At 35.4% G+C, this 16,394-nt stretch overlaps 1 protein-coding gene across 1 annotated transcript; it reads left to right on the top strand.

Annotated features, from left to right (window-relative positions):
• The first annotated feature begins 1,943 nt into the window (after positions 1 to 1,943).
• On the top strand, positions 1,944 to 7,199 carry LOC133881711 (leucine-rich repeat receptor-like serine/threonine-protein kinase BAM1). Its single transcript, XM_062320718.1, has 2 exons — positions 1,944 to 4,848; positions 6,468 to 7,199. The coding sequence occupies exons 1-2, from the start codon at positions 2,280 to 2,282 to the stop codon at positions 6,890 to 6,892; spliced, it is 2,994 nt and encodes a 997-aa protein (XP_062176702.1). The 5' UTR covers positions 1,944 to 2,279; the 3' UTR covers positions 6,893 to 7,199.
• The last annotated feature ends 9,195 nt before the right edge of the window (positions 7,200 to 16,394 follow it).

The following is a 16,394-nucleotide window of genomic DNA, read 5'->3' as shown; positions in this document are numbered from 1 at the left end:
TTGAGCTTAATTATCTTTACATTTAAAATGAAGGTTTAATAAATATTAAAGTAGGGTAAGGTGGCTTGGTATGCTGGGGCATGAAAGATTTAGACAAAAGTGAAGTTGAGATGTTCCCCCTTGGACTTCACCTCCAACATGAGACTGCTAATTACTAGACATAATGTGACCGCACAAGGGTTTTTCAGCGCATGAGAAAGCCAGGCCACAGATAGTGACCCTTCAAAAGGGCAGGCCTGCCCTTCAATAACGCAGATAGAGACACCTGAAAAAAAGAGCAGCCCTTGGCCAAGTCACTTGCCATGAGAGGCATCGAACATATGTGGAGCCAAACAAAACAATTCTATGACAAATCCCACATGAGAGAGAGAGAGAGGGGGGGGGGGGGATTCATGTTAATACAAGAGCACTCTTTCCCATGTTTGGGGGATCATGGATTTTTCTTTTGAGGGAGAGATGAGTTCAAGTTAATACAAGAGCACTCTTTTCCATGTGAGGAGGGGGGGTCATGGATTTTTCTTTTGCGTTTCTTTTGAAGTGGAAGATCAAAAGCAGATTATCTCTGCTTTTACTTTTCAGCCCTCTCTTTAAGACTATTCCATCTTCTAATAAAGCTCTCAAATGCCGCATTACATAGAGTCTTGGTCCCAGCCCTGTAGGGCGAGGAAGGAGAAGGAATAAAGTTGAAGGCCAAAAAAAAAAAGCTTCCACTGGTTCCTTCTTCCATGCAACCTATTCATCCAACATAATTATATATTGATCATTCAACAACATGGTAATGATATATTAATAATCATCATCTTTTGCTTCTTACAGCCTCTGTTTGTTGCAGGCACATGTTTCCAACTCAAGATTAAAAAAAAAAGGGGACAGAAAGAATAGAAAAACACTGGCCAGTACAAAATATTTACCCCTCTTTTGGTTGGTTAGGATGGAAAATTAAGAATGTGAGTATGAACCATATACAATACATCAGAATACATAATGGTATGGTATGCCCTCAAATGATCCAACCAATTGATGAAGGGTGCGTGTTATTGTGACAGTGTGTCATGACGGCAGAGAGACGACAGCAGCTATAGGGTATATCATAGTGCTTTTCCATAGGTCCTCCATGCATAATCAAGTTGCTGATATGCTTTTCATGCATATAAGAGTTTTTAATGTCATGGCAAAGATAACATATCTTAGCTGTACTGTTGCTTAGATCTTCTATTCAATATGCTGTTCAATTATTTTACTAGAGTTGTCCAGACAATTAGTAATGACAAGCAAACCATATTTTGCAAGCTCTATCTCAGACTAAGAAGAATTATGCTCCTCAGTGAAACCTGCCCTGCTTCAAATGCATTTCTCAAATAAAGTTGGTACTTTAATAGTTTAGTTTCTGTATTTGCAGAAGGATATGAGAAAAAAGTTGCAAGCGTGCTTCAATACATTGATCAGATCTTTCCATGGCTTCCACCGCATAAGTTCTTAAGAAATTATTTGGCTGTACTGGTCTCAAGAAGTAAACATGCAATATAAAACCTGAGGTTTGAGTCACGTTATAGTGCAATGAACACAACACATTATAATAGTTGCCTTTTCTCAGTTCCGCATCATTTATTCATTGGAAAGAAAAAAAAAAACAGGATTGCATGATAGTCATCCATGAAAGCATGAGGACAATTGAGCCATTTTGAATGATTGAAAGTGCAGTCCCATTACCTCTCTCATTCAAAGCAATAAAGAGCATCCTTTGATTAAAGCTAAAGGGCAATTTTGTCATGTGAATAAAGAAAGAGAGCATCAAACTTTACTTTTTCTCCCTCTAATCTAAACTTTAAATTTCTGTTATCCAACGGCTTTTTCTATTTTGCAATTTTTTTTTTTAATTTCAACAAACCTTCTCCTCTCCCTTTCTTTATCTTTTGCTTTTTTTTTGGCCCTCTTAGCTTTGCCTAAAGAAGCTTAACAAAGAGAAATACAGACAACAACCAAACCATTTCTAGCAGAATATCATCAACCTTCTTATCATCTTCTCCTCTCAAAGAACGGAAAGAGAAAAGAAAAGAGAAGAAAGAAAAGGAGAGGCTTAGCTTCTTCCTTGTATTTGAAGACTCTTTGTGAAGATGTTTGATTCCTTAAGCCCATACTCACTTGCAGCTTCTCAGATTCCTCTCACTTTCCCTTCCTTTCCAAGAAAATCCACTATTGCCCGAGCGCTTAAATCCTGTCCTCTTTGCTTCGTGTACTTCCAAACTCAATTTTGTTGAACATATTCTGCAGAGAGAAACATGGTCCCTTTCTTTGTTTTGACACTTATCTCTCTTCTTGCTACCTCTTGTTCTGCTTCTTCTTTAGTTACTGATTTCCATGTCTTACTCACACTTAGAAAAGGATTTCAATACTCTGACTCCATTCTAAGCACTTGGAATTCTTCCAGTCCTAGCTCAGTTTGTTCCTGGGCTGGAATTCAATGCTCCAGGGGACGTGTTGTTTCAGTGGACTTAACAGATTTGAATCTCTACGGCTCTGTGTCACCTCTGATTTCGAAACTCGACCGGCTTAGTAAGCTCTCTCTTGCTGGAAATAACTTCACAGGCACCATTGAGATTGTGAATTTGAGCAGGCTTCGATGGCTAAACATATCGAACAACGAGTTCAATGGCGGCTTGGATTGGAACTACTCTAGCATTGCCAACTTGGAAGTGTTTGATGCCTACAACAACAACTTCACTGCCTTTCTTCCACTTGGGATTTTGAGCTTGAAGAAGCTCAAGTACGTGGATCTTGGCGGCAATTATTTCGTTGGCAGAATCCCAGAAAGCTATGGAAATATGGTTGGCTTGGAGTATCTTTCTCTTGCTGGAAATAATCTGCATGGAAAAATCCCGGGGGAGTTGGGAAATCTCACCAACTTGAGAGAGATTTACTTGGGCTATTACAATGTCTTTGAAGGTGGGATTCCAGTGGAATTTGGGAACTTGGTGAATCTAGTTCACATGGATCTTTCCAACTGTGAATTGGATGGGCCAATACCCAGTGAGTTGGGGAACTTGCGGGCGCTTGACACTCTCTACATGCATATGAACCTGCTTTCTGGTTCAATTCCAAAGCAATTAGGCAACTTGACAAACCTGAAGAACCTTGATCTTTCCATCAATGCACTTACTGGTGAAATCCCATTTGAGTTCTGCAATCTCAAGCAGCTCGAGCTGTTGAACCTGTTCATGAACAGGCTGCACGGGTCTATTCCAGAGTACATGGCAGACTTTCCAAATTTGGAAACTCTTCAGCTGTGGAAGAACAACTTCACCGGCATGATTCCCGAGAATCTCGGACAGAATGGAAAGCTTCAGCTGCTGGATTTGTCCACAAACAAGCTCACTGGTACAATCCCTCGGAACTTGTGTTTGTCAAATCAACTGAGAGTACTGATTCTCTTGGAAAACTTCCTCTTTGGGCCGATTCCTGAAGGGCTAGGGAAATGTTCAAGTCTCACGAGAGTGAGGTTGAAGTACAACTACTTGAATGGCAGCATCCCAGATGGGTTCCTATACTTGCCTCAACTGAATTTACTGGAGTTGCAGAACAACTACCTATCGGGAACCTTGCCGGAGAACGCCAACAGTTCATCGGAGCCGGTAAAGTTAGGCCAACTTAACTTATCAAACAATTTCCTCTCCGGTTCTTTACCTCATTCATTTTCAAATTTCTCTTCAGTCCAATTCCTTTCGCTTGGTGGAAACCAATTCTCAGGTCCAATCCCATCTTCCATAGGAGAACTCCTTCAAGCAGTAAAAATTGATTTGAGTCGGAATTCACTCTCCGGTTCAATCCCACCTGAGATTGGAAATTGTTACCATTTGACATATCTTGACATGAGCCAAAACAACCTCTCCGGCTCAATCCCACCAGAAATTTCCAACATCCGTATACTGAATTACTTAAACCTATCCAGAAACCACTTGAACCAGACAATACCCAGATCAATTGGCACCATAAAAAGCCTCACAATTGCTGATTTCTCCTTCAATGATCTCTCCGGTAAGCTACCGGAATCCGGCCAATTCTCCTGCTTTAACGCCTCCTCTTTTGCGGGCAATCCTCATCTTTGCGGCTCTCTGCTGAACAATCCTTGCAATTTCACCACAATCACAAGCACACCGAGAAGAGGCCCTGCATATTTCAAGCTAATCTTCGCGCTTGGCCTTTTGATATGCTCTCTAGTGTTCGCTGCCGCTGCCATGATCAAGGCCAAGTCATTGAAAAGAAATGGCCCGGATTCATGGAAGATGACCACATTCCAAAAGCTCGGATTCAAGGTCTCTGACATCCTCGAATGTGTGAAAGATGGCAACGTGATTGGAAGAGGCGGAGCTGGGATTGTCTACCATGGAAAAATGCCAGATGGGATGGAAATTGCAGTCAAAAAGCTTCTTGGGTTTGGCTCAAACAGCCATGACCATGGCTTTCGAGCTGAAATTCAAACACTGGGAAACATTAGGCATCGAAACATTGTGAGACTACTCGCATTCTGTTCCAACAAGGAGACAAATCTCCTGGTTTACGAGTACATGAGAAATGGGAGCTTAGGCGAGGCGCTGCACGGCAAAAAAGGTGCATTCTTGGGTTGGGATTTGAGGTACAAAGCTGCCATTGAAGCAGCCGGAGGCCTATGCTACCTTCACCATGACTGCTCACCCTTGATCGTTCACCGGGACGTCAAGTCCAACAACATTTTATTAGATTCCAACTTCGAAGCACACGTTGCCGATTTCGGGCTCGCCAAGTTCCTGATCGACGGCGGCGCGTCGGAGTGCATGTCAGCAATTGCAGGATCCTATGGCTACATTGCGCCTGGTATGTGCCATTTTCCCTAATTCCTCGTATATAAACATCTCTATTTTTACGTACTATCGTACTGAGTTAGGATGGTTGGTTGGTTAGTATTTTTTGTGAATTGTCAAAAACTCCCCAAATTTGTGGCCTTGTTGTGATTCAAAACCAGGCAGCCTGAATAATACAAAAATTTAAACAGTTTAAAACAGGGGTATTGCGAGACCCACCTACTCAGAACAGCTCCATGTGAGAGCTGAGGTAAGTCCCGCCCTGCTCGTGTAGGTGTTCAAGCAACTCAGACAGTCCATGTCACACCAATTCGGACAGTTTGAATTACCAGAACACAAGCTTATTTGCTTTAATTTTTATATGGGCAGTGTTATTGCACCGAATCCAAACCCAAAGTAAGAGACAAAGAAGAAAGATGCATGAGAATTTTTTGGGTAGACACACCTAAATTCAGTGGCAGAGAGGTTGTTGGGACGCACTGAGATTTCTGTGTGAAATCAGAATCCAAGATGTCAAAATCTGACACACACACCAACACGAGTGCTGCTGATCTGATCAGTCCCTGACAGTGATGCTTAACGTAACAAGGCGTTGAGTGGCGTGAAAGCTAACCGACATGCACGTCTATTTACACGCCCCCTAGCCCACACCACCAGCAGTACTGTTTTTGTTTTTGTTTTTGTTTCAGATCAGATTTTACGTGGAAAGGCTTCCCACTTGCCATTTTCTTTTCTCTTTTGCCCACTTTGGGTTCTTTTTAAACATGCTGAATCTCTTTTTGTCTTAACCCTAATTTCTTTTCTTTACTCATTGATTCTTTAGATGTGTGATAATTTGACTGTCCTTGAATATTACATTATATTCTTTGTTTTCTTCACAAAATCATTACCAATTAAAACTACTCATTATAATGTTATTAGTCAATTTAGAACATCATGCTTACCTTAGGATGGTGTACTCATTAATATATGTTCATTTTCTCTCGATTCGAAGATATGTTTTTTTTTTAGCAGTTCACGTGATATTTATTACCTTAAATACTAAACAATTAAATTTGACAATGGTTGACATGGTAAATGTCAAGTGGACTACTATATCAATTTGTAGGGTCCGAATTTTTAGCAATTTGCTATTTGGATTGTTAGCAATATTCTGGGCAACAGATGTGGGAGAATCTTTATCGGTATTGTTGTTCAAAACTTGCTTTTGCTCGGGCAAGTGAGTCTCATAAAGGCTCTTTCATATTTGTTGTCCGAATTTCTTGCAATCTGAAAAGTAAAATTGCTGAAAATTTCTATAAAAAAAATAAAAAAAAATTATAGTAAAAACTGCAATGCCCAACAATTTTTAATCATCTTATTGGTCACCAAATACCAAGCGATAATAATTATTATCTATTAAACTTTATGATTGTGCTCGGAATGTAATAGAAAATGATGATCTCTTGGAAAAATGACGAAAAATGTATTGCTTTTTCCTTAATTGGGCCTCCTTTCACAAACCTATTTAGTATGATCACCTTGTTTATAGTTGATTAGCCTTAAAACCTCAGCCCCAAGATGCTCTGTCTTTGTATATTTATATTGCATGTACTTCAAAATTTACATGGTGTTCATCACACAATCTTGCAGAGTATGCATACACTTTGAAGGTCGATGAGAAGAGCGACGTGTATAGCTTTGGAGTTGTCCTCCTGGAGCTTCTCACGGGCCGCCGTCCGGTGGGAGATTTTGGCGAAGGCGTCGATATTGTACAGTGGACCAGAAGGGTAACAAAGTGTCGCAAGGAAGAGGTCATGGGCATTGTTGATCCAAGGCTGACAATGGTGCCCAAAGATGAAGCCATGCACTTGTTCTTTGTTGCACTTTTATGTATCCAAGAAAACAGTGTTGAGCGCCCAACAATGAGAGAGGTGGTGCAGATGCTCTCGGAGTTTCCGCGCCGGTCACCGGACCGTCAATTTTCGTCGTCTTCCTTTGTTCATGACCAACAAACAAATAAAGTAGTTGAAAAAGAGAAGGGTTGCCCTAAGTTCAAGCAAGATCTTTTGGTTTAAGAGACTTAATTTTTTTTTTAGAGTTTTAATGGTGTATTGAGTTGGGTTGTTTCTGCTATAGCCTTACTATCTGCAAAAATATATCTTTCTTTTGATTTTTTATTTTGGCTTAGATTTAGGCATAGGGATTTGGTGGCCAAATAGAAGTAGCTAGGAATAATTTTAATGGGTGCACTTCTTTTAAGGGGTGCAACTTTAGTGGAGAGAGAGCATGCTACCTTAATTAAGGGGGCCATGCATGCAGGCTCTTTGTATTATATTTTTAATTATTATATATATAAATACATGTTATATTTTGATTGCTTTATTATATGTCACTTCAATTTTTCTTCCTCAAAGATCTCAACTCATTACTTGTGTTCTTTTTCAAAAACATGAGTCAAATTGTAAGTAGAGAGCATGAGCTGGAGCCCATACATTTGACCATCGATCACTGCAATTATGACAAAGGGCATGTATGTTGTACCAAAAGAAGTAAAGTAAAGTAATTACTTTATTTAATGTAGTATCTTTCATTAAAATAGAATAATATTATTTAGTAGAACGTTATACAACAACAATACAACTAAGTCATTAAATTATTTTTTTTTCAAGTACTTATCCAAATGCTAGTTTTCAGTGCCATATCATCTAATTGTATGATAGTCGTATAGCAGTTTACGAAGTAACATTACTCATTAATGCTATGAATAATGTTACATACTGCATTTCTATCTCACTCTAATCATTTGGGTTAATGTGACAATGCACAATAGTCTAATGAGATGGGGGTGTAGATTTAGCATTACTCTTAGAGTAATGCTAAAAACCATATTTTTATTCAACTGCTATCGCACAATGCTGACATGACAGTGTCAATTACCCACTGGATCAACCCTTATTTGAACGTCAAAAGGGTGAGATAATGGTGGGATAAAAGTGTGGTTTTCAGCATTATTCATTAGAAAAACATGTATTTCTCACATAATTAAAAAACATATGACAATTTTATAGATTGATTCAGTTCGGAAGAAAGCTTTTTCGTAATAAAATTAAGTGTTCTACAAATTTTACTAGGAAGTACTAAACATTTGGGCCTCTTTCTGTTGCTGGCCCTATTCCTTCTTATGCTAGCATTTGGGCTTGCAATTGTTTATGGCCCATACATTCCTTTTAGTATAAGCAGAAATATTGCGAGAATGGCAATGGGCGATTCGGCGTTAAGGTTTTTTTTTTTCCTGGTAATTTTAGACTTTTTTTTAAAAAAAAACTTTTGGGATTTTCCTAATAATTTTAGGACTTTTATATTTTCATAAGACAGATATTTTTTTGTTTTTTATTTAAAAAAAAAAAATTGACAATACCACATCAATGAAAAAAAATGAAAAAAAATGAGAAAATATAAAATAACATTTCTCAATCCAAGAGAATGCTCACATCTCATACTTTTTTTCTTTTTTTTTTTTTAATTAATAAGGCTACAATATGTTTTTTTTATGCATATTGTTATGGTTTTCAATAAAAGAATAAAATTCTCTTTATCAATATGCACTACAATTTTTTGGTTTGACTAACTGTCAGTCAACTAGCTTTGTTTGCATTAAAGAATTGATGGATATGTCTGTCTGTATCTAGGGTTGGTAATTTTTGACACGACCCGCGAACCCGGCACAAACATGATACGAAAAAACCGGGTTTGAGTTTGTTATAATCGGGTTCGGGTCGCAGGTTGACCCGCCAATACGATTATAACCCGATTAAAAAAAAATTCACGCCTCACTTTCACGGTTCACCCTCTTCTCCCCTTTTCTTTATTCTTTTCCCTTCTCAGTTGTTCGGTTCTTCACTTCTTCTTCCTTCTTGTTCAAACACGCAGCATAGAAAAGAGAGAGAATCATCCTCCTCTCCCTTCTGATTTTCTTCTTCTTCTTTCCTCTTGTCTTCTTCTTTCTCCCATCCGTAACAGAAAGAATGATGGTGATCAATTACGAACCGGTGGAAAATGAAGAAAGAAAAGAAATATCAAAGAAAGAAACCGGCAATTGAAGACATGAAGGTAAAAACTAAAATTGAAGGTTGAAACTTGAAACATGTGAAATTGGTGTCGGGTCGTGTCGGGTTAACGAGTTACACGATTATTAGTCGTGTTCATCGGGTCGTGTTCGAGTTACCCGATTATTAATTGGGTCGTGTTCATGTCGAACCCGTTTACGTAATCGGATCAGTCGGGTTGACATGAACTCGACCCGAATGCACGAATTGCCAAGCCTATCTGTATCTTTGTTTTCTTTTATGAATATATATATATATAAACAACTGTTACTTCTTTATCACATTATAATACTTTTCAATAATTGTTGTTCTTGTCATCAACAACTCCTCTCTTTATCTTTTTCATTGGTCTTTTGCTAACTGTATCTATGGGATCCGGCTTCCATGCGGTAGTTTAAAACTACTGCATGGGTGCTGTAGTGGAAAACGGTACCGTTTTCCACTTAAAAAAAATTTGCAAAATTTTTAATAAATTTAAAAATTATAAAAATAATAATAATTAAAAACAAAAATTATAAAAACCTAAAAAACCTAAAGGGGTGGCCGGCGTTGCCCAAGGGGGTGGCTGGAGCCACCCCCTTGGCCGATCTGGGGTGGATCGTCCACCCCAGTTGGCTTTGGGGGTGGTCCGGCCATCCCCAAAAAGCCAAAAAATAAAAAAAGATTAGGGATTTGGGGGTGGCCGGACCACCCCCAAAGGCCTTGGGGGTGGCTTGGCCACCCCCATATCGGCCGTATGGGGTGGTCGAAACCACCCCCAGGCCCTTGGGGGTGGTCCGGCCACCCCTAAAAGGCCTAGAAACCAACAAAAAAAAAAATTGGGTTTTGGGGGTGACCGGTGACCAAATCACCCCTAAAGGCCTTGAGGGTGGCTCGGCCACCCCCAGATCGGCCGTATGGGGTGGTTGAAACCACCCCCAGGCCCTTGGGGGTGGTCCAGCCACCTCTAAAAGGCCTAGAAACCAAAAAAAAAAAAAAAGGTTTGGATTTTGGGGGTGGCCGGATCGCCCCCAGATCGGCCGTATGGGGTGGTCGAAACCACCCCCAGGCCCTTGGGGGTGGTCCGGCCACCCCCCAAACCCTTAACTTTTTTTTTTTGTTTTGTTTTTTGGCCTTTTGGTGGTGGCCGGACTACCCCCAAAGCCGACTGGGGTGGCCGGCCACCCCTTTAGTTTTTTTAGGTTTTTATATTTTTTGTTTTTAATTATTATTATTTTTATAATTTTTAAATTTATTAAAAAAATTGCAAATTTTTTTAAGTGGAATACATCACCCATGCGGTAGTTGAAGCCGGATCCGTATCTATGATATTATCTAAGTTTTATTTTACTTTCAATGCTGGTATGCTTTGAAAAGTGTTTCATAAGTGAGCCGCTTCCAATTTTTTTTATTTTTTTGTAAGTATTCTCACATAATCTTTTATTCTCTCTTCTATTTGAATCCAAAGCGAAAAAGGTCATCCCTAGTAGCTTTTTCTCCATTAAATTAGAAAAAATAAAAAAAATAAAAAAAATAAAAAAAATAAAAAAAAATTCCACCAAAATACATTTATTAATTTATGGGATAGTTACACAATTAGTTCCTATGATATGCCATAATTACAAATCACTTCATATGGTTTAAAAAGTTCACAGAAAGTATTTGTGGTAAACTATAATTACAAATCGATCCCTGGAGTCAAATTCTGTTAAAATTTTTGACAGATTCTGTTAAATGTCACGTCAGTGCCACATCAAACCAATAAAATGGCGACACGTGTTCATCTTAATAAAAAAAATATAAAATTATTAAAAAATAAATAAATAAACTTATTTAAAAAAAAAAAAAAAAAAACAAAAAAGGAAGGGGTGGCTTAGCCACCCCTTTGGCTGGTACAGCCACCCTCATCCACCCTTTCCTTTTTTGTTTTTTTTTTTTATTATTATTTTTATTTTTTTAAAAAATAAGTTTATTTATTTATTTATTAATAAACTTATTGGTTTGATGTGGCCTTGACGTGACATTTAACAGAATCTATCAAAAAATTTAATGGAATTTGACTCCATGGATCAATTTGTAATTATAGTTTACCACAAGGACATCCCATAAACTTTTTAAACCATATGGAGTGACTTGTAATTATGGCATACTACAGGGACCAATGATGTAATTATCCCTTAATTTATATATGTTGATACAGTTTCCAATATGGCCTTGACAGCACACCCTTCGATGTTCTTTACATCTTCATATCACTGTAAAATACAGATAATGTCAAGAGAACATATCGAGGTGGCCAGTGTTCCTCACTCCGATGTCTAAGTCAGAATTTTAACGAAAAATATGTTTTTGAACAATAATTCAGTCTCTCATTTATACCTGAAGTTTAGTCCTATTTATAAGTTGAATGATGAGAACCCTCACTGTACTAAGGCCTTGACTAGGAATTCTCTATCTTCCATATTGAGATTCTTTCCTTAACTATCTCAAAGCGAGATTCTCAACAACAAATCTGAAATTTTTATATTTGGTTGAAATTTTTATATTTAACCCAAATATAAAAATTTCATATTCTCAATAATTTTATCATATTCATAATCATTTCCAAATGCAGGAATAATTTCATTCATGTGAACCAAACACCACGCTTATTAATTTCCCACTTTCAACTATATTAGAAATAAATTAAATTTTATTTCACGCTTCTCACACAATTTTGTTATCATTTTCCTTAATTATAAATAACATTCATTTTATTATGGCATGGTAAATAATTAATATTATCATCATGTGGTACTTAATTTAAACGTGCTACAGATTTTAATATAATATTATTATTCAGGTAATTAATCAACTTATTTATAACTGTTATCATTTCTATATAAATAAGAAATATCTCTCTTTTCAACCAATAATAATAATAATAATCATCTTTTAGAACTAATCTGTTTTACCAATGTCAGACTGCGACTCCGTTGACGATTGCTGTGACCTGGTGAGAACTCAGACAAATTTTGTGAGTTTGTATTTTTTTTTTAAAAAAAAAAAATCTCCTTGTGAATATTTTTGTATTCTATTTTTTATTGGTATCAGGTTGTTTTTGCAAATTTAAGGGTTCATTCGGGTGTACAATTTTTATTTTTTTATTTTATTTTATTTAAAATTGTGAATACGAAAAAATTTGATGGTTTAGAGAACTTGAGACAAAATTTTTTTTTTTTAAAAAAAAAGCCTAAACATGTTTTTGAAAAATAATAAAATATAATTAAAAAATAATTGCTACCAAAACATACCCCTAGTATGATTATTATTAATGTATTTTGGGGATAGTTTTATTTTTGGATTGAAAAATATTTTGATATAACGTAAAGGTAAAAACGGTTTTCAGTGTGTATTTGTTATGAGAACATAAAACCAAAGGTTCAAAAAAGCAGGTGCTTCTCTCAACTTTGTTTCATAAATGATTTATCAAACACGTAACGGGATATATTGTTGGGTTTTGAGAGAACCAGACCTTTTAATTATAAGAGAATCAGATAAAAGTTTTTTTCAAACAGAAGGTTTGGAATTAAAATTATGTTCACTTTTTATTAATCACTCACACCTATAAATAAAAGAATTATAAAGACATAAAATATGAGATGAACTCCTACCTCTACTTGAAGATAAATCTTTAATACAAATAAACTAGACAAAAATAACTTCTACTAAAACAATGATAACTAAAACCACACTAACTCTATGACTTGGAGATAAAACAAAGATAACTACTTCAATATTGACTCTAAAATTGATAATTACTGCATGATATCATTATTTAATAGATCAATTCTACTCTATTATGCTTCTAACTTATCCACATTACTTTCGTAACATTCTCACAAACACATGTCATTTTTATAAATTAGGTTTGTGGAAGTTCCTCAAATCCAATTTGGAGGAAATCTTTGTTCTAAATAAAATTTTAAAATGTTCATCATTTGGGAGTGAGTTTTTAAGAAAAATTTCGGCTTTGAAACATAGAAAACTTTGAGTTTTTCAAAATCACGGCAAGGGGTGCATTTTTTTAATACGCGCGATTTTAAAAGTTAATCTATAAGTTTAAAAGCCCAATCAGAATTTTACCAAACGTTCATCTGCATTCTTAAAAATTGCACGTTTTTAAATCACGATTTTTAAAATAGCATGTTTTAACTAACCCTAAATTTGGCACAAAATTGTCACTAAAGTAGTAGTGATGATCTTAGGTATTGATGTCTAGCTAGCTTGGTGCAGGATGATGAGACAGCTTGCTTCTGCTGTTGTCATGTTTGCCAACTATCTCCATCTTTGTCGAGTGAAGAGATCTTCAGGATGAAGACCAAAAAGGAATCCAAGAAGAAGAAGAAGAAGAAGAACGAGGATGTCTGGCTCTTCTGTACAACATTTTGTTGTTCTTTGAAAACTGATACCGATGAAGAGGGAGGGAAATCAGAATCAAAGAAAAATGACTCGAAGAAGACAAGAGTGGGTCACAATATTTGGCCGGGCATGCAAAATAAGAAGGAAAAAGAGAAGAAGGAACACTTAGATGAAGAGAAATTAATGTAAACAAAACATTCATTTTCAACTTAATTTTTTTTTAATAAGTTGTGGTTTAATATGGTATTAGAGTAAATGTTTTAAGCTCAAATCTTGTCTTCGTTATTCACATTTCATTTCAATTATACGTTTCATGTTTTGGCATGATCACTTATACTCATATACCCAACGCCCATTTTTTCCTTTTATTTTTTATTAGCAGTAGATGAATCTGGCTTAGTAAATTTACTTTCTATTTTAACGAGAGAGAAAAAGATTGCAATTTTTTTTTTAATATTTATTTTAGCGATCAAGTTTTCTACTAATCACCTATATCCAGCTATTTATTTTAACTATCAAATTTTTCTATTTTATTTAAATATTTTGTTAAAGTATTGATTAAGTGATTAAATTTACCTCTTCCTATCAGCTTAAGCTTTTGGGACAAGTGGTGATTTAACATGATACCAGAGCCAAAGGTCATGAGTTTGAACTTTAACTCCGTCATTTACTTCCCAATTAAATATTAAACGTATTGAGTCTCACATATTAAAATGAAGTTTGAGCTCACACGTGAAGGAGAGTGTTAAAGTATTGACAGTACCTACATCCGACTCAACATTTTAGCTATTCACTTTTACTATTCCCTTTTAAAATATTTGATTTTTTATTTTTATTAATGTAACCGAGAAAATTAAATGTTGATATTTGCTAACGGAAAATGTTAAACCTATAATTATTTTATAACTCTTTTACAATTTTTTGAAAAACATGTAATTTTAGGGTATTAATTTTTTTTTTAAAAAAAAAATAATAATTGATGTTGCTTCAATCACACTATGATACGTACCTTAGAGCATGTTTGGGTGACAGTTGTTTTTCAAATACTGTTTTTTATAATTCAAATTCTACTTATATTTTACCTACTTTTTTCTAATTTTGTCTCAAATTTTCTAAACTATCTAAACATAATTTCAAAAAATAAATTTTCTCGGTATTTATAATTTTGAATATTTTTCAAAAAAATTACATACCCAAACGAGCTCTAAAATTGTAAATAAACTGTACTAAATAGCCTAAATTATTGATATCACTATATTAGTAAATACCTTTGTAGCACAAAACGACATCACAAAAGTGAGGTGATTCAGCAAACAAAGGCCAAGACAAAATTCAGTACAGCATGGAATTAATGCAGGACGACAAAGACTTTGAAAATTAAACAATCATCATGACTAACTTATAGTCCACCATTTCTCCCATCTTGACAGGGACGCAATCTGACAAAAGGAGAAAGAAAGAATGATTATAATTATTATTTATTAGGATATCCCACTATAAGTCTATAATATATGATTGGATCTTTAATAAATCATCCAAAAAAAGAAACCAAAAACAACCCACTTCTATATTATTTGATTGGCTAACATATCTCATCTAGATTCTTGTTTCCATTTTCAAAATTATCCATGCAAGCCTGGTTCAATGGGACTTTAATGAGAGTTATGTAACCCCATGTAAGTATGTATAACATTCAATTGATGATTTCTAGTTCTTTGGATCTTCATCACCTCTCTGTCTGGCCTGATGCTGCTTTGCCTTCTCTTTGTCTTCCTCCTTGATTGGATAACATTAAACGTAATTTTGATGTTGCGGTTAGGGACTCTTTTACGGTTGGGCAACTTTATTTTGGCGGCTACTCAAAAATTTCACCATGTTGACGCTTCAAGTTGAAGCTTTGACTGCTCTTTTGGCTCTTCGGTTGGCTGCTTCCTCTTGTCGTGGTAGTCTCTAGCTCATGGGCGACGTTCTTTTGATGGTACTTGCTATCAACAACCCTACCTCTTTTTTCTTATTTGTCCTATGCTAATTGTGGTTATGATATTAACTTGGAATTATCATCCTTTCAAATATTGAATGCTATAAAGTGTCTCGATTTATTAATTTTCGTGCACGTGCTTTAGCTAATTAAGTAGATCGCTTTCTATCTTATTTTTTTGAAGTATTCCCATAAAATCTTACATTCCCTCTTCCATTGAGCGAGAAATATCATAATCTGTAACCTATTTTTCTCATTCAATTAGAAAAATAATAAGAATAATAAATGATGATTTATGAATCGATGGCTATATTTTATTTTTTAAAAAATATTAATTAAAATAATAATTTCCATCCTTCTTATTGGATTAAATTTAAAGGATAGATTGTGATTTAACGTAATATTATAATAAAGGTTCTGAATTCGAATATTGTCTTCGTTATTCATCTCACATTTTTATGAAATATTTCCTGTGTTCGCCTTTACTTATTGAAATAAAGTTTGACCCAAGAAATAATAAAGAATATTAGAATAATTGATGATTTAACACTTTTTTTATAGAGACTTCTATCTATCCACCGATAAATTAAATGTTGAAGTCTTGACAGCCTTATTACTTGGTGATCAACCCATCCTTATAACTTAATTTGGATGACACCATTTTAGAAGGCAATTCACTCACAGTTGTTCTTGCTATATCTAGCATAGTCACCTCACCACATATTTTAGGGGATTTTAATCCTTGATTTTTGACATTCTTGACTTGTTAACCAAGTTTCACAGCTGGTCAACTTCAAACTCTAATCGGAGCGCTATTACACATTTTGAGTGTTAAGATTTTTTGAAATTTAAATTCAATTATAATTCAGTTCGCTAATTTCGAGGTAAATAAAGTTGAAAAATATGTTTTAATAGTTTGACTTTCTGAGATAAAATTATAAAAAGTGAGATAAAATCTGATTTATTTTTGAAAAAGTAAGATAAAATCTTATTTTGTTCTTGTTCCCAAACATAATTGTCATGCTCATAACTTAGCTATATTTTCTAGAAGAATAATGCTAAAACTACACTTTTATTCTACAATTATTCCACAATGTTGATGTGATATTTCCA

This window comes from Alnus glutinosa, chromosome 11 (assembly GCF_958979055.1).
Source record: "Alnus glutinosa chromosome 11, dhAlnGlut1.1, whole genome shotgun sequence".
In the NCBI taxonomy this organism is placed as follows: Eukaryota; Viridiplantae; Streptophyta; class Magnoliopsida; order Fagales; family Betulaceae; genus Alnus; species Alnus glutinosa.
Note: the sequence above shows the minus strand (reverse complement) of the source record. Positions and strands in the feature narration are given on the sequence as shown.

Coding starts and splice junctions, on each gene's coding strand:
- LOC133881711 (XM_062320718.1), top strand. CDS start 2,280: ATGGTCCCTTTCTTTGTTTTGACACTTATCTCTCTTCTTGCTACCTCT. Junction 4,849..6,467: donor CTATGGCTACATTGCGCCTG/GTATGTGCCATT, acceptor ACAATCTTGCAG/AGTATGCATACACTTTGAAG.